This window comes from Eptesicus fuscus, chromosome 19 (genome assembly GCF_027574615.1).
Source record: "Eptesicus fuscus isolate TK198812 chromosome 19, DD_ASM_mEF_20220401, whole genome shotgun sequence".
NCBI classification, from domain to species: Eukaryota; Metazoa; Chordata; class Mammalia; order Chiroptera; family Vespertilionidae; genus Eptesicus; species Eptesicus fuscus.
In genome coordinates this window covers 2,262,693-2,289,336 of record NC_072491.1, presented here as the reverse complement: position 1 = coordinate 2,289,336, position 26,644 = coordinate 2,262,693, and the positions used below count along the sequence as shown (strand labels likewise).

The following is a 26,644-nucleotide window of genomic DNA, read 5'->3' as shown; positions in this document are numbered from 1 at the left end:
TATCGAGGTCTCACTCTTTATTGGTGATTAAACTTAAGAGCAGGAATTTAAAAGGCAGAAAGAAAAAAATCAAGTTGTCCAAATAGTTATTGAAATCAACCGAGATCTCCAAAACAAAGGCACCTGGGGGTGGGTAGTGGGGGGGGGGGGGCGGCAACCTGGCTCCTCACGGGGTCCTGCTGACAGTGTGTGTATCCCTCACAGCATCTTGAAGTGGGCGCCTCAGTGATCAGCCTGGGCACCGGCGTCACAAAAACCAAACAGACAGAAACCATCTGTGGGGGGGGGCGGCCCGGGTGCCAGGGCCTCGCTTTGGAGAAGAGCTCCTGGCGGCTCCGAAGGACTGAGGCGGGAACAGTGGTGGGTGAGGACAGTGCATCCAGCTGTGCTGCCCTGGACACGTCCCCAGCCTCTCGGGGTTTTATTTCCTCCAACGATCAAATGTGGCCACGGGGCCACAGTGTGAAGCTCCCACAGGTGTGAGAAGAGACCCCCCAGCTGTGAGACGCCTGGTGAGTCAGGAAGTCCCTGAGGCAAAGCACACGCAGCCCCCATCTTGGCGGCCCTTCTGTGAGCTGTGCCTCTCCGGGTGGCAGATGCTGGTGAAATAAAAGAAGGAATGGTTTTGCCCACCTCCGAGGATTCCCTTTGCTCTGCGGGCAGCAAGCGCGTTTGTTCCTTTGAAAGGATCTAGGGAGTCCTGTCCTCCACAGGGGGTCCAGGCAGCCCTTTCTGGGAAAGCAAATGTCGAACTGATGACTGAGTAACACGTGGCCTCAGCTAAGGAGAGCGGCCTTCCTTCTCCTGCATAAGCCCTTCTCCCAGCCCTGCGCTCTGCAGGCCACACCTCAGTCGGGGCTTGAGGCTTGAATGGGAATAAATTCTTTTTTTTTAAATATGTTTTATTGATTTTTTACAGAGAGGAAGGGAGAGGGATAGAGAGTTAGAAACATCGATGAGAGAGAAACATCGATCAGCCGCCTCCTGCACACCCCCTACTGGGGATGTACCTGCAACCAAGGTACATGCCCTTGACTGGGAATCGAACCTGGGACCCTTGAGTCCGCAGGCCGACGCTCTATCCACTGAGCCAAACCAGCCAGGGCTGAATGGGAATAAATTCTTTCTTCAAGTTCATCCCAGCTGGAGATCCTAAAAAGTCAGGCCGCCCTTCCCTAATTCTACCTTCTTGACTTCAGTGTTTCTCTTCTTGTTTCCAAAAACCAATTCCATCTTTATTTTCTCCTGCGCAGATTCCAAGCACTTTTAGAGGCAGGGACGGAACCGCCCAGCTTGAGGTAGCACGTTGCTATTTGACAGGCTTTGAGCGCCCTCTACAGGCCACGGGAATTTCTGCCACAGGCACTGCCCCAGGCCAGCAACCCAGGGCGGGGTCTCCCCTGGGAGGGTTGCCCCAAGCTCATTCCCTCAGTCACAGGCTGCATTGTCTGTGTGGCAGGTGGAGGGGCCCTGTCCTTGGGCAGAGCGGTTAAGGACGCCCCGGGAGGAAGCCTGCTGCAGCGGAAAGGCTTCTAGCTTAGGAATTTGTTGAGATCCATTTAGCACCTGCTGTGAATCGATCCTTCATTCCTTCATCCATTCCTCACATTTTTATTTAAGTTCTACGTGTGTTAGGGCACATGACATTCCCTCCTGGGGTCCAGGTTGAGTTCCCTCTCTCCTCTGCTCAGCCACCTGGGACACCCAGGTGCCCCCACAGCAGTGAGCATCCCAGAAATCACCCCACCCTCCAACGCCCTCTGGGCAAGCGCAGGAGGGATCCCTTCAGCCCCACCTGCACTCCTCCAGAGCGGTTCCTGTGCGCTTCACAACACAAAGCCCCGGGAAAGAGTCAAAGGGCTTTTATTCCGATGGCTGCTGTCACTCACATACATCACGAGCTGCACAAAACGCCAACCGAAGAGCCAGGGTGGGAAACGGGAGAATCGTATCGGCAGGAATGACGTGGCTGTTCCTGGTGTTGGCGTGCTACAGAGAGGGTACCAGGGAGTGTGGGAGGCGGTCATTACCGTGTACGGACACGGTCGCCGGGATGAAGACGCGTCAGGAATCCACAGGGGCCTCAAGCTCTACACTCGGGTTCTTTCTCAGAGAACGGGCCCAGGCCCGAGACCTGCCTCTTCCCTTCCACCCTGCAGCAGGCCCCATCTGAACATGGAAGTCACCTAAAATTATCATGATAACACGAAATAACAAACTATGAGTAACATATAGATAAAATAAAATGTAAGTAAAATAAACCCCAGAGCCCTGCACTGTGTGAGCGATAAGCACAAGCCACAGCCTCGTCTGCGGGCCCAGCCCGCGGTGGCCACGCTCACGGACACCCATGGTGTGCCTGGTTCCATGACCTACTTCGGTCTGTTCATCTGAGAAGTAGACAGACGAGCACAGAGCAGCCGCGGGCTCTGTGCTGTGAGCAGGTGCACGCCGCTCAGGAGGCGGGGCTGCTGGACAGGCCACTCAGCTTCCGCTTCTCCTTTGCAAGTTCCTAATGGGACGCTGGCCTGGGATGAGCCTCCGGAAGCCAGAAGTCCCACCTGCGTGGTGTGGCTGTTACCCGTGTGGCACCTGACCGGGGCAGTCTCCTGCTCCAGGCCCTGGCGGGAGGCCACACCCCTCACCAGGAGGGTGGCTTTAAAAGCGTTCCGGGACGATGCCACCCTCAGTGCTTCCCACCTGCTCTCTCGCCCCATTATGCCACCCGTGTGGACACCCTCCTGTTCCGATGGGCGTCCGCTCCATTAGATGACAAATTCCGGAAGGGCTGGGTCCCACCTGATTCACGTCTGCAGCCACCAGCGCTTAGCACAGAAGAGGCAGAGACTAAACAGTTTTTAAAAGAAATGCCTTCCAGCGTAAGGTCTGGGGGGAGCGTGATGGCAAAAGCACAGACTTCGTATGACGTTCCTCACGGAGCTGTCCCCTGCTTCCGTCCCATAGTGCGTGGGGCAGAACGCAGCGCTCTCCTCAAAGGACACAGCAGAGAACTGGCAAAGACATACGCACAGGCGAATGGACGCACCTGACTCACTGCCCACCCTCCTCACAGCCAGCCATCAGGACGCAGGGCATTTTGTCCCGGGGAGTAAGTTGAACCCCTTCAGCCCGCGCGGCCAAGGCTTTTCGGTTGGTAGCAGTAAAAAGGTGCTGACGCACACCTACAGGATTCAGACTTGCAGCCCCCTCACCTCAGCTGTCCTGCTGCTCTCAGCTGTGTGACCAGGTTTAGCCCTTCCTCAACTCTCACCTTAACAATGGCTGACACTGTGCTCTGGGCGGGAAATGGTTTCATCACATAGATCGTCCAGTTGGGCACTAAACTGGCTGAAAAACTTTAGTCTGGGGGCTCCTGAAGTCATAATAAGATGCTCTGAGCGCGGAAGGTGAAGCCTAAAGTTTCAAAGAGGCGACCCCCTCAGAGCCACCATGTACCAGTCACTTTGAGGCTGTGTAGCCTTTTCTTTTCTTTCTTTCTTTCTTTCTTTCTTTCTTCCTTTCTTTCTTTCTTTCTTTCTTTCTTTCTTTCTTTCTTTCTTCCTTTTCTTTCTTTTCTTTCTTTCTTTCTTTCTTTCTTTCTTTCTTTCTTTCTTTCTTCTTTCTTTCTTTCTTTCTTTTCTTTTCTTTCTTTCTTTCTTTCTTTTAATATATTTTTATTGATTTCAAAAAGGAAGGGACAGGGATTGGGGGATAGAAACATCAATGGTGAGAGAGAATCATTGATTGGCTGCCTCCTGCACACCCCACACTGGGGATCCAGCCCAAACCTGGACATGTGCCCTGACTGGGAATCAAACAGTGACCTCCTGGTTCAGCGCTCAACCACTGAGCCATGCCGGCTGGGCAAGCTTTTCTTCTTTAAGGATTGAAATGTATGTATGTATGGATGTATGGATGGATGGATGGATGGATGGATGGATTTTTCATTGACTTTATTGAATTTTTTCTTAATTCATTATAAAGAAAATTTCCTATAGCTAACCTCTCGTTACAAATATTCCTAGGGTACCTCTCCAAATTTTAGCACACCTCCTCCACCCCCCCCCCCTTGTAGGCACCATTCCAGACACGTTGTTCCCTCTTCTCACCCACATGCCCCAACTGCCTTTCAAGGAAGATATTTTCAAACCTATAATATAGACAGGGAAACCTGGCCCACCCTCTGGCTGGGAAGCAAGCCCAGAGGAAGCCTGGCGCTGCCTGCCCAGAGACCTGCCGCCTGCCGCCAGAATGTCTTATCGCAGAAACGACTCTCCTCTTGCAAATTCCAAAGCTTAGCGGGTCAACCTGAGCCACAGTCAAGCCTTTTCTGCAACAGAGTCCATTGCTGTGGGCTGGCTGAGCGGCTAGAGAAGAAACCAGGACCGTCCTCAGCAAATGCCCACTGACCCCCACAGGCACACTCGGAGAACTTCCACCTGTTCCAGCTCTGGAGAAGGCAAACCCATATGGGGAGACCGACAGGGCACAGATGAAGACACTGACGGGGAATGAGAAAGGAGTGAGTCCCTCCACACTCGCCCGGCACAGCTCTCCAGCTGATTCCAACCTGCCACTAAGGGTTAGGGTTAGGGTCAGGGGTCAGGGTTAGGGCTAGGGTTAGAGTTAGGGCTTGGGTTAGGGTTAGGGCTTGGGTTAGGGCTAGGGCTAGGGTTAGGGTTAGGGCTGGGGCTATGCTTAGGGTTAGGGTTAGGGCTAGGTTTAGGTTTAGGGTTATTGTTAGGGCTAGGGTTAGGGCTAGTGCTAGGCTTAGGGTTAGGGCTAGGGTTAGGGTTAGGGTTAGGGCCAAGGTAGGGTTATGATTAGGTTTATAGTTAAGGGTCAAGGAGCTCAGCCTCTTGGCAGAGGAGCTCAGTGATGGCCTAGCATTGTGTGTGTTTGTGGGGGGGGGAGCAGGGGGGAATTCTGGTGAAGAGGGTAAAGGCTGTAACTGTTTTGAGGGGGCATAGCCTGGGGTCAGGTATGCCTCACCTGGGGGAATCTGGTCCCCATTTGGTGGCTTGACTCCAAGCTGACCTCTGGAGATGAGGGGTAGTGCCCTATAAGTATTTTTTTAACACCTATCCAGGTTGTTATGAGGTAGGTGAGGAAGAAATCACAGGGAATCATTGAAAACATCTGTGCCTGGGAAGGATTAGGATTAGGGTGAGGGTGAGGGTTCTGATTAGGGCTAGGGCTAGGGCTGGGCTATGGCTAGTGTTAAGACTAGAGCTAGGGTTAGGGTTCGGGTAAGGCTAGGGTTAGGGTTAGGGCTAGGTTTGGTGCTAGGTTTAGTGTTAGATTTAATTTTAGGGTTAGGGCTAGTGTTAGGTTTAGGCCTAGGTTTAAGGTTAGGGCTAGGGTTAGGTTTAGTGTTAGGGTTAGCATTAGGGCTAGGGCTAGGTCTAGGGTTAAGGCTAGGATACGGTTAGGGCTTGTTTTATAGTTAGGGTTAGGGTTAGGGTCAAGGTCAGGGTTAAGGCTAGGTTACGGTTAGGGTTAGTTTTATAGTTAAGTCTCAAGGAGCTCAGCCTCTGGGCAGAGGATCTCAGAGATGGCCCAGCATAGGGGTGCTGGTGAAGAGGGTAATGGCTATAACTGTTTTGAGGGGGCTAAGACTGGGTTCAGCTTAGCCTGACCTGGGGGAATCTGGTCCCAATTTGGTGGCTTGGCTCCATGCTGACCTCTGGAGATAATATGTGGTGCCTAGAAGTGTTTTTTTAAACCTACCCAGGTAGTTAAGAGGTAGGTGAGGAGATCACAGGGAATCACTGAAAACACCTGTACCTGGGAAGGAGCAGGATTAGTATTAGGGTTAGGGTTAGGGCTAGGATTCAGGCTAGGTTTAGGGTTAGGGTTAGCATTATGGTTAGTTCTAGGGTTAGGGCTAGGGTTAGTTCTAGGGTTAGGGCTAGGGTTAGGGCTAGGACTAGGGTTTGGGCTAGGGCTAGGGCTAGGGTCAGTGTCAGGGTGTTAGGGCTAGGGCTTGGTTTAGGGCTAGGGTTATGGTTTGGGCTAGGGCTAGGGCTAGGATTAGGTTTAAATTTAGGGTTAGCGTTAAGGCTAGGGCTAGAATTAGGGCCGTGGTCAGCAAACTGCGGCTCACGAGCCACATGCAGCTCTTTTGGCCCCTTGAGTGTGGCTCTTCCACAAAATACCACGGCCTGGGCGAGTCTATTTTGAAGAAGTGACGTTAGAAGAAGTTTAAGTTTTAAAAATTTGGCTCTCAAAAGAAATTTCAATCGTTGTACTGTTGATATTTGGCTCTGTTGACTAATGCGTTTGCCGACCACTGAGCTAGGGTTAGGGTTAAAGTTAGGGCTAGGGCTAGGGTTAGGGTTAGAGTTAGGGCTAGGGTTACGGCTATTCCTAGGGCTTGGCACCATGCTTACCTCAGGCATATCGGGGGTCGTGCCCTAGAAAGTATGTTTTAAACACCTACCCAGGTGTTTATGTAGAGGAGGAGGTCACGGTGAATCATTGAAAACACCTGTGCCATGGAAGGCTGGTGCGGGTGGGGTAGGGTTAGGATTAGAGCTATGGTTCGGGCTAGGGCTATGGTTCGGGCTAGGGCTAGGGCCAGTGTTACGGTTAGAGTTAGGGCTAGGTTTAGGGCTAAGGCTAAGGTTAGGCTTAGGGCTAGGGCTAGGGTCAGGGTTCGGGTTTGGATTAGGGTTAGGTATAGTGTTAGGTCTATGGTTAGAGCTAATGTTAGGTGGAGGGCTAGGGCTAGGGTCAGGGTCAGGGTTAAGGCTAGGGCTAGGTCTTGGCTCCTTGTTACCTCAGGCATATCACGGAGGTGCCCTAGAAGGTGTGTTTTAAACACCCACCCAGGTGGTTCTGAGGTAGGTGAGGAGGTGGTCACCAGGAATCATTTAAAACACCGGGCCGTGGAAGGCTGTTGTAGGTGGGGAGGGTTATGGTTAATGTTATGGTTAATGTTAGGGTTAGAATTAGGACTAGGGGTAAGGTTAGGGGTAGGGCTATGGCCAGGATAAGGGCTAGGGCTAGTGCTAGGTTTAGGTTTAGGATTAGGGCTAGGGTTCGGGCGAGGGTTAGGGTTAGGGCGAAGGGTAGGGCACAGGTTAGGTTTAAGGTTAGGGTCTAAGGCTAGGGTTAGCTTCCCCCCAGGTAACTGTAGGTCCACATCTGCTTCTCTGATTGTGTCTGGCTCCCCAACAGCAGATTCCAATGAATCTCAGTATCAGTAATTGTTATGTCTCAGAAGTTCTGGCAAAGGTACCAAATCATAAAGCCAACCAACCAACAAAAAAGAAAAACAAAAATGATGCTGAGAATGACAACAGACTAGACCGTTATCTTGGCAGGCATTTTGTTTATAATTTTTATCATCAATAATAGAATGTCCCTGTTTACATTATATATTTATATATTATATGTGTGTGTATATATGTATATACATATACATATTAGATATCTATACTTCAATAGAAAGAGACATAAAAAACCCTTTCAAATGAGGCAAGCAGGTGACATTTGGCACTCTCATTTACATACAGAGATGGACTTTCTACAGTTGGAATGGATGCTCAGAGGCCAGAGCGGGGTTACAGACAGCGAGGCACCCCCGTAAAAGAGAGGTGCCCCATGCGGCTGGACGTTTATTGCCACGAGTTCTCGCGAGGTCCAGGCAGCATATTGTAGGTAAAGATGGCGTCTGGTTTGGGGAAAGGACAGTAGTCATCAGAGTCACCCTGACCACCGGCGACGCGGTCGGTCTTCCGACGACCAGGGAATGACACGGTGCGGGTGGAAGTGGGGGCCCACAGTGACGCACGGACTCCTCCTCCGGCCGGAAAGGACAAGTGGCTACAAACCTGGGGTCCTGCCCCGGCCCAGGCGCCAGTCCAGGCAGGGTGGCCAGCAGCACGCGCTACGCTGCGGAACCGAATCCTTCCTTTGGAGGCGGGCACTGCTCGTGGGGAGCTGAATCTACGCTCATCGGGAACTTAACGCCCAGAGGGTAAGTGCCCAGAGGACCCCTGCCCCTATGTAGAAAGAACAGACGATGCGAGTTTGGAGGCCCCGAGAGAAGCCCTCGCCCGTGGGTGGAATCGGCCTTCGCAGATCACCCATCGCCTGCCCGTCTCGTTCTTTCTCAAGAGGCCCACACTCTGTTCTCCTGCAAAGTCGGCTCTCTGGACGCGTCTCCCAGCCTCTGCGCTGGGTTTCCAAAGCCACATGTGACCATGGGAGGGACTTAACTGCTCAGCGAGCCCAGGTTTGCGTGGCTTCATTACCAGGGCATTGGTGCCGAGGTCAGGGCCCAGGTTTCCGCACTTGGAGGGGATGTGGCAGAAGCAGGAAGGTTCTGGGATGAAGACATTCGCAGCGTTCAGCGTCTGCTCACGCTCCAGCAGAAGGGTCCCCGTGTTAGTCATCCCCGCGTCCTTGGTCATGGTTCTCTGGGCTTCCTTTAGCCTGAAGGGTGCACTCAGTCTTGGGGACCCTACTAAACATCCTGGTAAGTTTCAAAACTACCCCTTAGGCCACTTACCAGTCACGCAGGTAGAACCCTCCCCCTAACCTTTGACCTCTCTGATCTCACTATTGCTCCTGCTGTCCTGGAGGTTTTTTGTTTAGTTTTTAAATCCATGGTGACCTTCCTTAGCCCTTTAGTTCCCTAAGGCAAGAAGACGTTGCTATTGAAAGACACCCAGCACCTTCCTGGAGCTCCCCTGAGGTGGAACCCAGCTTTCCTCCACTTAGATGCTTTCTCCCTCCACGGACAGAGGAGCCGCTGGCCACGCTCATGGGTTTAATTTTTTGCAATTGCGCCCAGAGCTGACCTAGCATTTCTTCGGAAGTACACCACCGAGCGCCACAAACGTGAGCATCAGTCTCGGCGCCCCCTTCTGCCAGCTTCAGTCCAAGTCCATTTTCAGGACCACGGACGGAGACGTGGGCCGTGGCAAGAACAATGCATGGAGCGGGGCTGTGCATACAAAGGTCTGCAGGAGCAGGTGAGGCGGCTGGCGGGCCAGTTCTCTCTGGGTTCCTCTATAGCATCACTTCCACCCCCATCCCTGCAATCACCCGCCCACCGCCGGGAGGCCGTGAACTTGGGGATTCTAAAGCATTCCTTCGCCCCTCGCTGAGGAAACAGGAGAGGGAGCAAGGCCTCGCATGTTCTTGAACAAGGGGCACATGGAGTCTATGGAGGGTCCTATTTACACCAGTATGTCCACTCTGCACAGAGCTTAACCTGAGTTCTGAAATGCTTGTGTGCACTTAATTTAATTTGAAAAACGATAAAGCTATGGGCTAGCCACCCGCTGGGCACGCCTGGTTACGGTGGAGCGCACCTGCCCCTGCCAACGGCTGCGGGTGACAAAGGCGGGCTCCCCAGCTCCAAGTTCTGTGGCTTTATTTTCTCTAGAGAGCATCTCGGATGGAGGAGCCTCCAGGTGGCCAGACAGGTTGGGGCAAAGCCTGTTGTTTCGATCCCTGTAGGTTCAGCGTTCCCAAACCTCCCAAATGGAAGTACCCGGGTTCCGGGTCCGCCCCTCCTGTGTCCCTCAGGCCTCCTCTTGGCTCCAGGCTTGAAGGGCGGAGCTCGACAAAAGGGCGACTGGGCCAAGCTCCCCGGGTGGGCCTTGGGCGGGCCGGGCGGCCCCGCAGCCGCTACTTGAAGTAGTTGAGTCCCACCACCAGGAAGAACTTCTCCAGGAACAGCTCCGAGTCCAGCACCGCGATGTGCGCCGCGCGCCCGATCAGGGTGTTGGCGGTGTTGGGCAGCGCGTGGAACACGTTGTGCCTGATCAGCGTGCAGTCCTTGGCTTCCACCAGGGGGCGCAAGAGGTTGTTGATCATTTCTGCATAAACAGGCCCTGTGGGGAGGGAGCAAGCCGGGGTGCAGGCTGAACTTAGGGGGACAATGTTCACTGGGTGAACGTAGGGGTCAGGCAGACCTAGGGGAACTCACAGAGGAACCTGGAGACACACTGCGTGCGGGCGGGTTCCTATCCCTGGGCGGAACGTCTGATGGGCCCCACTACGCAGAGTTTTAATTTCATGAATGCACGTCTGCTTTTATTATTTTTTTAAAATCTGTATTTTTATTCAGGGAGGAAGGGAGAGGGAAAGAAAGCTAGAAACATCACTGATGAGAGAGCATCATTGATCGGCTGCCTTCTGCGTGCCCTTTACTGGGGATCGAGCCTGCCACCCAGGCCTGCGCCCTTGACTGGAATTGAACCAGAGACCCTTCCATCCGCAGGCCGACACCCTGTCCACGGAGCCAAACCAGCTAGGGCTTTATTGATATTTTTTTAATCCTCACCGGAGGATATGTTTTCAATTATTTTTTTAGAGAGAGAGAAACATCGATGTGAGAGAGAAACCTCAATATGAGAAACATCGATGGCTTGCCTCCTGTATGGGCCCAGATTGGGGATTGGACCCGCAACCATTTGGTGTATGGGATGACACTCCAATCAACTGAGTTACCTGGCCAGGACTGAATGTTTGCTTTGTAATTTTTTTATTTATTGATTTATTGACTTGAGAGAGGGAGAGGAGAGGAGAGAAGAGCAGAGGAGAGGAGAGGAGAGGAGAGGAGAGGAGAGGAGAGGAGAGGAGAGGAGAGGAGAGGAGAGCAGAGGAGAGAGAAACATCGATTGGTTGTTGCACTATCCGTGCATTCATTGGTTAATTCTTGTATGTTCCCTGCCCTGGGATGGAACCTGCCACCTGGTGCAGTGGGACCAACTGAGCCACCCGGCCAGGGCTGCGTCCGCTTTTCCAATCGTGAGAATGAAACTCGGCTTACCCGTGTGCCTGTCCTTGAGGGCGGTTTTGCACATTTCGATCCTGGCTGAGTGAAATGGCACGTAGCGATCTTGGGGTGAAGCCACCAGCACGACGTTTTTAAAATACTGCAGGCCTGCAACGAGCCGGGGGTGCTCTTTACCTGGGCGTTTCAGGGTGCGTCCTCTGGTCACACAGCCTGTGCACCCTGCCCTGAGAGGGCGAGCGAGCGAGCAGACGGTGACACACGGGTGTGTGGGTGCATACGGGACTCCGGTCTGAAAGGCTGAGCACAGCATCTGCCGCGGGAGCTTTTGTGCCACAGGAAGATGGGGATGTGCTCATCGGGCGGGAAACGAAGGCACACAGAGCAAGCGCCCCACAGGGGACGTCAGGCCAGCCTCTGCTCCTCCTCACCCACTGCTGCCCTCTGCCCCTCAGGCCGGGGAGGAGGGGGGGCGGTCTGCACTGCTGGGCCCCCCTCATGGTGGAGGGGCTGCAGGAAGGTGCCCTCGGGCTGCCTGGGAAGGACCCGCCTCCACTGTCAACATTAAGGGACCATGTCTGTCTGCCCTTTTGTACGTGGACCTGCACCTGGGCAAGGGGCTGTGCGTGGCCCCAGACCCTGAGCCTGTGCGGTTAGGCGAGGGAAGGGTCTGTGTGAACGAGGCGCGGGCTCTCCTGTAGAGACACACCCACATGCACACCTGGGCTCCGGTGTGTGATGCCTTCCACCCGCCATGGGGACGCTGAGTTCTCGGGGGGCTCACGGCCTCCTGGGAGTGCAGAGGCTGTGCCTCCGCTCAGATGCTTCTCTGAGTGAATCAGCCTCGCGTGGCGGAAGCCAGCCGGCTCAGACCCCACCGCGTGGGGGAAGCCCCTCACCTGTCTTCTGGCTGAGTTGGTAGAGGAAACACTTGCGCAGATCGGCGTTGTCCCTGAAGGTGAGCTGCAGGAGGGAGCCAGACTTCTTCAGTTTCTGCATGAGCCACAAGCCTGGGAACCAAACCAAACCAAGCTCACACACACACTTACGGGGGGCAGGAATAACGGGGGCGAGAGCAACAGTCAACTGCGCTTTTTCGTCAACATAAACAGAGGAGGGCAGCGGGCATTTAGCGCACGCGTGGGAAGTGAGAGGGATGTCTGTACCCTTACACCCTGGGGACAGACACAAAATCGCCTGCGAAACAGCATGGCGACAGGCTGCGGAGTCCTGACACTCCCACCCTCTCCGATCTGCTCGTCCCCGCCCCTAAATGCAGGCTAAGGAATCCACCCTAAATACAAGCACGCATGAGGAGTGCTCCTTACAGACCCAGCTCGGGGCTAAAAGAGCGAAAGGCAGCCTCGCATCTCAGAGTCCCTCCACTTCCCGTGGCTGTGCCGACACTGACACGGATGAGGATGAGAATCATGTCACCACCGCCGTTTTTTTATAAAAATGCAAGGAAGTAAACAAGATACACTGTGCACATATGTGATCATTACTGCCATGTAAACATGTATCATATGTGTATGTCATATATGTGGTGTGTGCTTAGAGACATGCATACACACATACTCATGTATCTGTCATACATGTAACCATACATATATACACACATTTGGTCCATTTTAAAACTAAGGAAACACAGCAGCACAGAGATTAAAGGTCTGGGCCAGAGTCCTCACTAAGTGTCTGGGTTCAAACTTGACTGCAGGCTTGTCATGGGAGTGATATGATTGAAAGCCCTTGCTATAGACTCTGCCCCCACAGACATCTGGCTGAGTCTGCCTCTGGCTTCCCCTCTGCCACAACCGAATGTTTGTATCCTCCCAAGTTCATATGTTGAAAATGAACCCCTCAATGTGATGGCATTTGGAGGTGGGACCTGTGGGAGTGCTTGGGCCTTGAGGGTGGGGCCCTCCTGAGTGGGGTTAGTGCCCTCATCAAAGAGACCCAGAGAGCTCCCTCCCTGCCACTGAGAACACAGCAAGAAGAGGGCCATCCGTGAACCAGGAGCCTGGCCCTCACTAGACAGTGAAGCTGGGGTGCCTAGACCTCGACTCCTGGCCTCCAGCTCTGTGAGGCATCAGCGTCTGCTGGTGGCCAGCCCCCGTCCTTGGTGACCATGAGAGCAGCCCCAACGGACTGAGACTCCCACGCTCTCTCCTCTTCACCTTTAGCTTCTTGAACCTTTTCCAGCTGGCACCCCAGGGACATCACCTCCTTGTTCCCAGGAAACTGGAAGCAGAAGAGGTGCTGGGTCCACCCAGTCCAACCTCACTCAACACAAACCGAAGGCCGCCTTTCTCAGCCCAGCCCTCTCTCCGCCGTCCACGCTGGAAGAGGCTCCAAACTCACAGGGTTCCATCAAGAACAGCGTCTGGCCCAGCTGGCCTGGCCCAGTGGCTGAGCATTGACCCATGACCCAGGAGGTCACGGTTCGATCCCCGGTCAGGACACGTTCCCCGGGTTTCAGGCTCCATCCCAGGGTGGGGTGTGCAGGAGGCAGTGGACCAATGATTCTCTCTCATCACTTACGTTTCTCTCTCCCTCTCGCTCTCCCTTCCTCTCTGAAATCAATAAACATATATTTTTAAAAAGGGCTGCCCTGGATGAACTCTGGGCAATGCCCGGCGTGGGAGTCTCACCTGTACTGACCAGGGTGCTGTTGTTGTACAGGGTCCCCAGGTGCGGCCCGGACAGCGACAGGAAGGTGTGCAGCTTGCTGAGGTAATAGCGGAACCGGGGCCTCGTGAGGACCGAGCGGATGATGATGTTGCCGAGAGAATGGCCGATGAAGCTGATTGGAGAGAAAGCAGGTCAGTGAGTGAGACTGCAGGCCCCCCGCCTCAGGGTCCTGCTCAGGGAGCGCCGGGGTCAGCGCCCTGCACCTCCCACCGATCTGGGGCCCTAATCCATCCCCATCAGGTGTCCAAACTCTGGCCGGGTGAGCGCCAGCGGGTCTTCGTGAGTGGAACCTCCTGGTCCGGAGAGACGTGTGGGCATCTTGCCCAGCCCCCATCCCCGTCCTATGTCTTCTCTCGTCCACCTGGGTGTCCTTTCTGAGCACTGAACCGCCCTGGTCATCCACAGAATACAATCCCACCTCCCCTAAGGTCCCTCCCCCGTCATTCATTCCTCATTCACTCCCCCGCTAGGCATTCATCTCCGCCTGCTCCCTGCCCACGTGGGTGGACACCACTCCTACACGCTCCAGTCCTGTTCCCACAGACCACGGATCCACCACAGCATTATTTTCAAATTAAATGATTACTAGGCTCTAGCAGGTGTGGCTCAGTGGATAGAGCGTCGGCCTGCAGATCAAAGGGTCCTGGTTCGATTCTGGTCAAGGGCACGTACTTTGGTTGCAGACTCCTCCCTGGCCTTGGTCCTGGTTGGGGCTCGTGCAGGAAGCAACCAATCGATGTGTTTCTCTCACATCGATATTTCCCTCTCTCTTCCACTCCCCCTAAAAATCAATGGAAAAATATCCTCAAGTGAGGATTAAAAAAATAACAACAACAACCACCACTATGGGAACCCTGTCACATGAGAGGGACACCTCCGACCTCTTCCCAGCATGCTTTGTGATTGCCCCCTGACCCTGGAGGCCTCTGCGCCCTCACTTGTGAGAGGAGGAGGGCCTGAGACTTTATCTCTGAGGACTAAACGGGCTGATGCACATCAAGGACTCGCCCCTCTGCCCCACACCCCAAGCGCAGGTGTTAGCTACCCCCTTCCTCGTGTCAGGCTTGGAGCAAGTCATCTGCTACGGAGGAGGCACACAACTGGTCACAGACTGGCATCCCTTCCTGGCAGGGGACCCGCCCAGCGCTGCCACACCTCAGCTCAGCGCTGGTCCCGCTCCACGGACAGAGGCGCAGGGACGGAAACGCCTGAAGAGGTTCCGTGGTGGAGTCGGGAGTCGGACTCCTGGGCGTGAGGAGTACCAACATTCAAACTCAGGAATGTCTGACCAAGTCCAAGTCTCTTCCTACGGAGCTACAGACGTTTCTTCTCCTGCACACACTATGGTGGACGTGGGTGTGTCACCTCCGCTCTCAACGCCATCTACGCCATTATTATTTTTTACGTTTTTTTAAAATATATTTTTATTGATTTCAGAGAGGAAGGGAGAGGGAGAGAGAGATAAACATCAATGATGAGAGAGAATCATCGATTGGCTGCCTCCTACACACCCCACACTGGGGATCGATCCTGCAACCCGAGCATGTGCCCTGACCGGGAATCGAACTGTGACCTCCTGGGTCATAGGCCAATGATTAACCACTGAGCCACACAGCCGGGCCATCTACGCCATTAAAGTCACCGTCAGCTCATCCCAGGGGTGTACAGAAGGCATCGCGTGGATCCTGTGCACAGCCAACACTCAGAGGCACCCCCGCCCCCAGCCTGCTCCCTGCGCTCCCTCACCTGATCCGGGCGATGGAGAGGCTGTACAGCTGGATGTGCTGGATGATCTCATCCAGCAGCCGGTCCGTCATGGTGTCAAAGTCCGCAAACGTGTCCATCTGGAAGAGGAGAGGACATGGGTGGGCGGGGCCAGCAAGGCCGGGCTCCTCCATCCACACCGTGGTGCATGCTGGGAGCGGGCCTCAGCCTGATGCTGGGGTCACAGACTGGAACTCCACATCGAGGGTTCACAGATTGGGACCCCAGTGAAGAGACTCGGGGACACCAGAGCCTCCTCAGTTAGGGGGTGACGGACAGGAGGAGGAAGGGACGAGGTGGAGAGCAGCACACTGCAGTCCCCTGGGATAGCTGTCCCGTGTGACAGAGGAGGAAGTACGTGCCGAGAAGTCACACGGACACCAGGGACAGGGACAGCCCTCAGGGCGGACCCACAGACGCCCAAGGCATGGGTGCTCCGAGCTGTCACCCTCCCTGATGCCCAGCGGGTCAGAAGGCCCCAGGCACCTGACTCCCATGCCCCCACTTCTTCCCTCCTTGCCCTCCCAAAGGAGAAGTGAGTCCTTTCTCTCGGACCATAAGCGCCTGCCCGTGTTCTTCGGCAAAGCCCCCTCTTATCTGCGCGTCCACAAACTGTCTGGTGACTTTCAGGGGCTCATGTGAGGCCTGACCCGGGGACCCCCGCTCTGAGGTTTGTGTCCTCATACCTGGTTCTTCTCAGACATCAGGAAGTCCAGTTTGCCTCCAGGGAGCCCCAGTTCTATGAAGGTCTTTACCAGACGGAGGTCTGCACTGTTCCCTAAAACGACGGACAAACCCACCCAAAGTTAGTAACACGAAAGCGGACACACAGGGACTTAGCTCTCCTCCTTCCATTCCCACATGCACCTTGGTGTTTTGTTGAGCAGATGACATAAACAACAGAAACAAGTCCAACCCCCCTTACCCCCGCCCCCTGCCCAAACACACACACAGGGTCAGGGCCTTTCGGAAGTCCCCTCCATGGAATTCCTCCCTGCCCCATAGACACATGGCTGTGGACATTCCCCACAGGACCAGCAGGAGGCGCACTGCCTCCCCTTCTTCCACAGCCAGTTCTGTTTACTCAGGGCTTTCTGCGAGTGACACCACTCAACGGCTGACATGACACAACGTGCCATCTACAAGCCCCCTCTTCAGTGTCTTATTTAATACAAAGCTTGTCTAGTTCTGCCCCTGCCAGGTAGTCAGCGAGGCCCCCACGTCGGCCAGGCAGGGCAGTTATCTACACTAGAGTAGCAGTCGCCTTTGGAGACCGTCATGAAGGTGTAAGGGCCACGGATGCCACCTGCTCCATAGGGACTGTCGGGGGCAGGGAATGAGACCGCTGCTGATCATGGAGGAGCAAAGAACACACTCCATTCCTTCCTCCACTTCACTTCCCCATTCCTTCCTTCCTTCCATCACTCCATTCCTTCCTCCACTTCACTTCCCCATTCCTTCCTTCCTTCCATCACTCCATTCCTTCCTTCACTTCACTTCCCCATTCCTTCCTTCCTTCCACTTATCCATTCCTTCCTTCCACTTATCCATTCCTTCCTCATCCCATTTATCCATTCATTTACTCTATTCATTCATTCATTCATTCCATTTATCCATTACTTCCTTCATTCCATTTATTTATTCATTAATTTCAGTAATCCATTCATTCCATTTATCCATACATTCCTTCATTCCATTTATCCATTCCTGCCTTCATTCCATTTACCCACTCATTCCTTCAGCCCATTCACTCATTCATTCTTGTACTTCATTTTCCCACAAGTCTGCCTGCCAGGCAGCTTCCTCTGGAACTCACCGTCCAGGCCATGGACACAGACTACCAGGTGAATCCCGTCCTGCAGGCTCTCCTCCTCTTCCTCTGGTGGGAAATACGGCATGTCAGAAGCTAGTACCGATAAGTCACTGTACAGAAATCCATCAATCTTCAGGTCTTTTTTAAATTTCTCTTTGGCCTGATAGAAACTGGAGAATACACTAATTAATCGCACGCCACGCCCTGCATGGCCCGTTGAGCGGGAGATGAGTTGACTGGGATGCAGGAGTGATGACCATCTACAGGGAAGAATTTGCCGAGTGGCAGAGGCTGGATGTGCGGCCTCCAGGGATGCCAGGGAGGGAGCTTTGTTTGAACAAGGAGCAGGAAAGCGCCCGGGAAAACCAAAGGCTGCCGTGGTTTGGGTTCTGCACGTTCTATGTGGTCCCTGCACTGAGCAGAACGTGTAAGGTTCCGCCCAGCTCCAAGAGGCCACACAATCTTTACAAAGACCCCCCAGCGTGACCTCGCCCACAGGCCTTCTGAACCTCGCCCACAGGGGCTCCAAGGCTGGGCTCCCACCTCCTCCTCCAGCACCATCTGGGCCCCAGGCTCCAAACGAACACATTTCCTACAATTCCCTGCATGAGTGCCGGTGCTTGGTCTCCGTGCCTTTGCGCACTCGGGTCTGTCTGTCTGCAATGCCCCGCCCCCTGGTTATTGTGTCCTCTGCGTGGTTATCTGACAAGGTGGTGGTTAGGAGCGCGGACTCGGGAGCCACACTGCCAAGGTCAGATCTCAGCTTTGACGTTTCCTGGCTGTGGGCCAATCACTTAACCCCTTTGCATTCCAGTTCTTCCTGTGCACAAGGGGACTGACATCACTTCTAATTAGTAAAGCTGGCTTGTGTATGACGTGATATGATCTTTGCAAAATGCTTAGAACACACTTGAAACAGATTAATAAATGTCTCTATTACTAGCCATATCATCATCATCATCATCATCATCACCATCACCATCATCACCATCACCATCACCATCAGCTGAGGTCTCACCTTCAAAAAGCTTCTCCTGGCCACCATCTCTATTCATGCTCAGCGTCCCCAGCCTGGGTAGGTCCTGCCCCCACCCTGGCTCAGTGACGCACCCACAAACCATCCCATTTACCCAGCTGCCCTTGATTCATTCTCTCACCTCCCTTCCCCCCTGTGATACCACAAGCACAATCACAGCCAGGGCTACCCTGGCCATGGCCTGGAGAGCACGCCTGCCGTGTGTGTGTGTTAAATTGATGACATGGGCTCATAATAGACATTTAATATCTTTATAAAACAGCAATCCAAAGTCTACCTGCCTGTGCAATTTCTTTTGGAAATATCATGAGTAGGTAACTCCTCAGCATTTTACAACAGAAAGATGTTTTGATACTGAACACAGTTTGTAGATGAGGCAGCCACGGGGATACAAACCCCACACACGGATGAGGGATGGATTTGGACGTTGCAACAGAAATGACCAACTCAGGAACTGCACAAAAGGGGCTCGGGAGGCCAAGCTGATAAAGTCATCCTACTCCCTGAAGGGTTAAAGGACCGCCCGTTCAAAATATGCAAATGTAGAGGTGCGATGGCCATCATGAGAGAGGTGGCTACCACAATAAACAGTGAAAAGGACACTAAGATGCCCATTTCTTCAGGATTTTGTGAATAAATCATAGTACATCCATACAACCGAGTGTGGTTTAAACATTAAATGCTCATGCAAAAATAGATGTATCAGCATAGATTGTTTCTAGTATATTAGGCTGAAGAGCCTTAATTCATAAAGAATTATCCCGTTTGGGTTTTTTTTACATAAAATAATATGTAGATATAGATGCAGATAGAAAAGGTGTGGAGGAACTTACCTAGGGGCTATATGTGAGCAATGGATACTTTCTACTCCTTTACACCACTCTAGTTTCTGATGTGCAGGGTATGAATAGATGACGTTATTTAGATGAGAAAATGACTGAGATCTTGATTGGGAAGAGGACGCAGGAGACTGAGAAGCAGACGGGAGTATCTAGGAGACGGTGTGGGGCAGGGGAGACACTGGCCAGCTCACCTGAACATCCTCTCGCCGACGCCTTCCTCCAGCGCGCTCGGATGGGTAGGAACAGCCTCGAAGGACCCCAGAGGCTGGTGTGTGATGGGGAGAGGGGGCTGTCTGGAAGAGAAGCCAGCCCTGGCAGGGGTCTCCTTGGGCACCGACGAGAACGGGAGACACGTGGCAGTGCAGGACACAGACAAGTTGACGACCTCCACAGCTTTCAGGCTGTCGGGCGAGAAGGCCTCTGCGGGGGTCAGGGGGGACCCCATGGCCGAAGTGCCCGCCCTGGGCTCCTGGGGTCCCAGGACTTGGGAGTGAATGGAGTGAGTCACAGTGGGGCACGCGGCGCTTGCCTGGTGTCCCCACTCCACGGTGTGAGCTCCTCTCCCAAACGCCACATCCTTCACTACGTGAGGGGAGCCCCTCCGCTGGCCTGTTGACCCCAGGTCGGCGGCATCCACAGCTGGCGGGCAACTCAGTGCAGGCACCTCGTGGTCAGGGAGGCTCGCCAGGTCCGACCTGCCGCCGTGGGACCACACGCCACTCCCCACACCTGCGTCTGCAGGCATGCGCTTCGGGGCCTCCGTCTGTACTCCAGGAAAAGCTCTGTCCCTGGGGCTTGCCCGTGCTGAGCCACGTGGTATTTCTAAGTGAACACCTTTGGTTCCAACACCTGGAGGGTTCTCAGTCCTGCCATCAAGTCTGCGGGGTCCTGGAGGGTCAACGTGAGCCCCTTTATCCTGGGGGATGTCGAGGTAACCCGTGCCCTGCTGGTCAGCATCTGGAGCCACCTCAAGGGAAGGGCCACCCCCGGTGTCTTGGATACTGGATCCACCATCACTGGGTGGACGGCCGTGTCCTGGGGCTTCTGTGCTGTTGACCAGCTGGCCCGGAGTTTCAGCAGGACCTGAGCCTGGCCGCACGGCACCCGCGTCTTCAGCAGCCTCCTCTGGGCTACTGATCTGGGGCGCCGACGCCGACTTGGTCAGCTTGGTGAGCAGGGCCAGCTCCCGCTCCTCCTCCTCAAAAGGCAGTGAGCTGATGGAGGTGAGGGACGCCTGGATCCCGCTGGGCAAGCTCAGGCTGCTCTCCGTGTGCCCGCCCTCCAGGGAGTTCCTGTGCGGGGCCTGTCTGCGGAGCAGTGGGTGTGACACTTCCCGGTCACTGGGCACCTCCAGCGCCCGGCCCCGGGCCTCGGACCAGGCCACGGAGCTCGGCTCGCTCTCAATGCCCGAATCCGAGATGAGGGAGGAAGATCTCTTGATGACCCCAGACAGCACGGAACCTTCCTCTGGCTCCTCGGGGGGAGGGTCCCTTGGGGGAGCCCTGGCCTCCGGGGGATCCCTCAGAGTGGAGCTCAGTGGCCCGCAAGGCTCCCTGGGGAAGGGCTTCAGACTCAGCAGCAGCGTCTTGGCCTCCTGGTCAGCTCCCTTCCCGGGAGTCCTTGACTCCGGGAGCGGGGTTTTCACCCATGAGACGGCAGGGTGGCGACTCCCGCCTGCCGGCGCTTTGCTTGGCAGAGTGCTGTCCAGGTCACGGTTCTCTCGGAAGCGCCCACCCCCGTGCTGGTCACTCATGGCCACTGTGGGTTCAGCTCGGCCTGGATGCTTATTGCTGGACTTGACCTCGAGGTAGGCCAGCGTCGGGCCCCAGCCATCCTCTGGGCCTGGACTCCCTCCGGGCGGGTTGTCATCTGCCAGTGGATCCATCCCAACATCAGCCCTCTGGCCAGTGCGCCCTTCACCTGCAGGCACAGCTGCTCTGTCTGGGGACTCCCCAATCGTCAGATACACCTGAGACTCAGAGAGCACGTCCTCAGGGTTTGGGGTGTCCACCTCCTCCTCTGACGCCGGCCCACGAAGCACCTCTTCATCGCAGTCCATTTGGGGTGGTTCTGGGGTGGGCAGGATGAGGTTTTCCCGAAAAGATGATTTTCTGTTTATAAGAGGGTCCTCTTCTCGGTCTTTCAGACTCATTGTGGCAGGACTTGTGGCTGGAACATTGAAATTAGGGCAGACACTCAAACTCTGCCCTACAAAAAGAAAGAAAAACAGCAGCAGCACACCGTAATTTAGGAATCTGTGTTCACCGCGTTCACACGCCGGACTGTACCAGAAGGAATGAGGCTGGGCTCTGTGCCTAGTGCCTGGGAGGTCACCTCTGATTCCGTAGCATTTCCCAAGCAAGGGGGGTGTCTTTGTTTCATGGGCCCTGATACTATGGTAACCAGGTGACTGGAGGTGAGTCCTCTGACAGTTTATGCCAAAGCGATGGCTCTGGTCGGGGCTGGGAGTGCCAGGAAGGCCAACCCTGAGGTTAGCTGGGTGGGGCTTTGTGCCAGGCGACACCACGCCAGCCTCTGATGGGGGAAGGGGGGCTGAGGGGGGCTGGTCTTCTATTTTCTTTAAAAAGCTTAAATCCTCCTGATGGTTTTAGTAGATGTTAAAGGACTGTAATCACCACAGATCATGGAGTGACCCAGTGAGACACTCCCATAGAAACTGCACGGGACTTTAGGCATCCTCACCGCACCCCCCATGTGAAATGCATGCTGGGTCAGGATTGGGACGCAGATCATAGAGAAATGGGTCTCTTGCTTCCCTCGACACATTCTTTGCGTCTTGAGAGGCTAAGCGAACTTCCCTTCCCCCGGGGGCCGTCCCACAGGCCACAGCAAGTCAGACATCCTCACTGCCTATCCCCGGCACCCCTCTGCACACACTATAGTAACATGCCTACCCCCATGCTATAACCCACATGTAACGTAACACGTCTACCCCTATGCTATAATCCCATGTACTGTAACACGCCTACCCCATGCTATAACCCACATGTAATGTAACATGCCTACCCCCATGATGTAACTCACATGTAATGTAACATGCCTACCCCCATGCTGTAACCCACATGTAATGTAACACTCCTACCACCATACTGTAACCCATGGTGCATTTCTTGTTCCCACTGGAGAGAAGAGCCTGTATTTTAGGAATATCTATATCCCCAAGGCCAGCACCATGGCTGCCACGTGGTCATAGAATCAGATTCATAAAATGACTTGAAGAGAACCGAGATGCAGCTTAACCAGGCAATGAGTCTCAGGAACTGTTTGCACTGGTTTGAAAAAAATGCACCTTCAACCTCATTTAGTCCCCCATGGTGCACGCACTGTCCTACAGGCAAAGCCCTATACTTGGCCATGGCTTAGGGAGAGGGGAAGTGAGGACACGTCATAGTAGTGAGCCAGTCTCTGCTTTCATGGCTTTTAAGAAATAGTAAGGCCTGGATAGCATGGCTCAGTGGTTGAGCATCGACCTATGAGGAGGTCACAGTTGGATTCCCAGTCAGGGCACATGCACAAGTTGCAAGCTCGACCCCCAGTAGGCAGCGTGCAGGAGGCAGCTGATCAGTGATTCTCTCTTATCACTGATGTTTCTCTCTCTCTCCCCCTTCCCTTCCTCTCTGAAATCAGTAAAATGTATTTAAAAAAAATACTGAGAAACATATGCAGCAGCGGTGGCTGGTCTCCTGCCAAAGGAAATGTGGGCTGCACCCTGCAGATTGTGACTCCGCCGTTGTGCAGGAAGAAGATGAGTCTGCCAGGAAGGGGGCGGCGTGGGCACAGGCCCAGGCGGCTGGGCGCACGGTCTGGTCAGGCTGACCAGAGGGAGCAGGGTGAGGTTAGATGGATGAACTTGGATGCCCGTGTAAATGTGGAGTCTGGGCTTCCTAGCACAGGAGGCAGATGATTGGAGGGTCCTTGGACAGCAGTAGAAGATTTATCAGGTTTATCCTGGACGGTTGAGACGGGACTCAGGGAGACCAGTGAGGAAGCCCGGTGCTGCCCAAAGAGCAATGTTCTGCTTTCACTTCTATGACTGAGGAACCTGGGAGTAGCAGAGGGTCTCCGCAGAGCGGATGTAGTCAGTCACCTCTAGAGCCGCATTTCAGCCGTCATACACGGCGTGGACACTAGGTGGCAGGGTTCACCTGAGAGCCAAATGCATCCTCCTTCCGAGGCTGCACTGCCCTGGAAGTCGCCTGGACTTTTCAAACACGGGACAAATCTCAGCTTGCAGCCGCTCTGAAACATGGACATGCGAGCGACACAGGGACTGGCTGCCTCCTGCATGCACCCTGACCAGGCCGGGGATCGAGCCTGCAACATGCCCTTGACCAGAATGGAACCGGGACCCATCAGTCCGCGGGCTGACGTGCTATCCACTGAGCCAAACCGACTAGGGCTTAAGAAACTCCTTCCCTCACCCGGTCCCATTGCCGTTGGGATGTGAACAGAACAATGGACAGGGGCCCACTGGTAAGCGCTGTTCTTGAGTCTCCAAAACCAAGACACACCTGGCGCGGGGCAGTCCACGTATCTGTCCTCGAAGATGACGGGCAGGGTGCTGCCGTCGCCGTCGATGTCCAGGCACTCGGCGGGCAGCGGGGGCATGGTGCTCAGGTACTCCGAGTTGCGCAGGTCCAGGGACAGCTGGCTGTGGGACTGCACCCTGGGGGGCACGGCCCGGGGACATCCCAAAGTTACAGGCTTTCCACTGGCCGCCCGCCCCCTGCTCCCAGGAAGACCTTCAGGAATGTTCAGCACACTCGGGCCTCGCCATCAGTCCGCCCCCCTTCCCCTCTCCCACCCCCAAGGCCCTCGTGGGACTTGTGTGGCAAAGGCCAACACGTCTTGGGGGACGCTGGTTCTGCTCGCCAGGGAACCGGAGAGGGGAGGACCCCGTCTGTCACCCTCTGACTTTTCTGAGTAGGTTTAAATTTTTTCTTTAATTTTGGAGAAAGCGGGACTTAAACATTCACCAGTCCCCTCCATGAGGGAGTTCCGCCTTAAATCTTAAGCTAAAGGCATTTCACAGCCACGGCCAAGTCCCTGGCGAATTCTGAGTCTTGTCTCACATACTTGTGGTCACAGCCACACCATCTGTTTCTAACTGCCTTGTGCAGAGGACTCGCCGCAGGCGCCTCCGGGGACCTGGGAGCCCCGCTCTGTCTGTAGAGCCATAGTGACACCCAGCACGAGGCCGCAGGGCTGGGACCCTGCCCCGCCAGCCCTGCCCCTGCGGTTCGCCTGCCTCCCCCCTGCACAGAGCACGCAGCCCGGCGGGCAGAGGCGGGAAGACCCCGCTCTCCACGGCTGGCGGCCACGGGCGGCGGCGCTTTGAACAACGCCGTCTCGAGTGCCGACTCCTAGGGTGCGGCGTGGGCAGGAGGGCTACTCACAGGTTCTCCTGGAAGGTCAGGATGGCGAGCTTGTGGTGCTCCATGTAGAAGAAGGCCTCGGAGAACCTCCGCACCTGAGGGGAGTCACGCGAACCGTTCCACTCATGGGCAGCTGTCCCCCGGCTTTTGTAAGTCATCGAGGTCCCGGGAGGTCGGCCCTAAAGGGAGGCTCTGAGCCCACCCCCCAGTTCTGGAACAGCCTTTCTCTTCCCCCATGGGGCCTCTGTCACTCACAGCTCTCGCCCCAGCGTGGCTTATGGAAGAGCTGAACGCACGTTTAGGAAGCTGTTCTTACGTCGCTTTCTGTCATGTTTCTATTTGGGGCTGATTTCTCCAACCAGAGTATAAGACACGTGAACACGGGGACCATGAGTGCATGCAGACGAAACAGAATGTGCAAAGGCAGCCACACACGGGTGTCCCCAAGCCCCTGCAGACTCAGCCCCGGGGTCCTCTCGCTGTGCGTGAGGAGACGGCACATCTAAGCTCGCAGCAAAAAAACACGCCAAGAAGGATGCTTACATTTGAAAAGACTTTCCAAAACACGTGTGATACCCCTCGCAATGGACTCTGCCATCATCTGGTGGCCGAGGGAGGGATGTCATGAAGGCAGAGCCAAGGTGTGAGAGGCCAAGTTCAAAGACATCTCAGGCCTGTGCAAGGGGTAGCAGATCCACCCCTGCCCCACCCCCCATCTACAGTCAACCCCAATTCGTATTCTGCCCAGTACACCCACTGCTGTGGTCCCTCACCCGCAGGGTGTGATGCTCCTGCGTGAGGTAAGAGGTCACGTGGGAGTGCAGCGTCACCGTGTCCAGGAAATGGGTCCAGAGGGCCATCAGGTGGGAGGCCAGCCAGGCGAGGTCCTTACTGATCTGCTCGGCTATCTTCTCCGGGCTGTTCAGCATCTGAGAGGGCAGAGCGGCGGCGGTAAAGGCCCCCTCCTCCAGGAGGCGACTGCAGCCTCCTCCCTGGTGTCTTTACTGACTTCCCCAGTGTGTGTGTGTGCGTGTGTGTGTGTGTGTGTGTGTTTCTTTATCATTTTCAGAGAGGAAGGAAGGAGAGAGAGATAGAAACATCAGTGAGGAGAGAGAATCATGGATGGGCTGCCTCCTGCACGCCCCACACTGGGGATGGAGGCCACAACCCCAGGCACCTGCCCTGACCAGGAATCAAACTGTGACCTCCTGGTTCATAGGTCGACGCTCACCCACTGAGCCACACTGGCTGGGCTCAGCTCTGATTTCTTTACCAAGCGAGAAACCATGTCCACCCAGCATAACCCCAGCTGTTCAGACAGGAGGGGATGGTTCTCCCATTACCTGTAGCTCCAAGCACAGTCGATTCAGCGTTTCTTCAACAGCAAGGGACTCTGGGAAAAGAAAGGACAGCGCAGTGAAACGGACACGCCCTGGCATTCAGCCACTGCTCACTGCAGGGACGAAGCCCGGCGTCGTGTGAGCGTTAAAATCACAGAAAGGAACGCGAAGGCCGAGGACTCTCCTTCCGTCCGTCCCTACTGCCTTCTGGCGCCGGGTGGCCCAGGGGGTGAACGTGACTTGGAGCCTGTGATGTCAGCCTCCACGAGGCCACAAGGGCTCTTGGCACAAGTTCGAAGTGACTCCCCCTTCTTTGGTGCCTTTGCAGGTACATGCGTGTATGCACACACACTTACACGCATTATGTGTCACACACGTGGGACACAGGTTTGCATCTCCATTGCACTGATGAATGATCGGCAGTCCCGCTAGGAGGAGCCACAGAGCCGAGAGAAGCTGAGGGACCCAGCGGGTTTCTCTTGTTGACCTTGAACCCCAGGCTAAGGACCTGGCTTCTGGTCTAGGAGCACAGGGGCCTCATTAGAGGACTTTGAACAGAACCTCAACATTCCACTCGCTGTGAGTGAGTGTGGCATGAAGCCAGGACCCTACCCTGGGCATCTCTGCAGGACCCCTGCACTCCTGGCATGGTGCGGCCACACGCTGCTCTGTGACCCTGAGCCATCGTTTCACTTCTCTGAGCTTCAGTTCCACCATCTGTCAATCAAGAGGATTCAGTTCCAATGGTCTCCACACTGTCTGGTAATGGCAGGAAGCAATTCATCCCCAGAAAACCATTGTGAGGCCGCTGAGGTCTCTGTGTTCATCCATGTTAAAGGGTATATTTGCATTTATTTCTTATTATTTCTTTATGTATTTATTTCTTGTGCACTCTTGTAATTTGCAATGCCATAATTACCACCTAATTAAGACAAGGCTATAAACTAGCATTATGTTCCAACAGTGTCAGGTATATAGTAGGTGGTCAATAAATGCTCGTTGGGTG

General features: G+C 54.7%; 1 protein-coding gene across 1 annotated transcript in view; it reads right to left on the bottom strand.

Moving 5' to 3' along the window:
- Positions 1–9,257: 9,257 nt before the first annotated feature.
- Positions 9,258–26,644, bottom strand: part of FAM135B (family with sequence similarity 135 member B) — a 50,839-nt gene continuing 33,452 nt past the window's right edge. Inside the window, exons 8-19 of the mRNA XM_054708470.1 lie at positions 25,642–25,691; positions 25,072–25,227; positions 24,320–24,393; positions 23,435–23,589; positions 19,094–21,110; positions 17,028–17,194; positions 15,898–15,989; positions 15,194–15,291; positions 13,408–13,559; positions 11,656–11,766; positions 10,793–10,906; positions 9,258–9,851 (exon numbers count right to left, since the gene is read on the bottom strand). Coding sequence (XP_054564445.1) covers positions 9,646–9,851; positions 10,793–10,906; positions 11,656–11,766; positions 13,408–13,559; positions 15,194–15,291; positions 15,898–15,989; positions 17,028–17,194; positions 19,094–21,110; positions 23,435–23,589; positions 24,320–24,393; positions 25,072–25,227; positions 25,642–25,691 — 3,392 coding nt within the window. The 3' untranslated portion in view covers positions 9,258–9,645. The remainder of the gene's footprint in view (positions 9,852–10,792; positions 10,907–11,655; positions 11,767–13,407; positions 13,560–15,193; positions 15,292–15,897; positions 15,990–17,027; positions 17,195–19,093; positions 21,111–23,434; positions 23,590–24,319; positions 24,394–25,071; positions 25,228–25,641; positions 25,692–26,644) is intronic.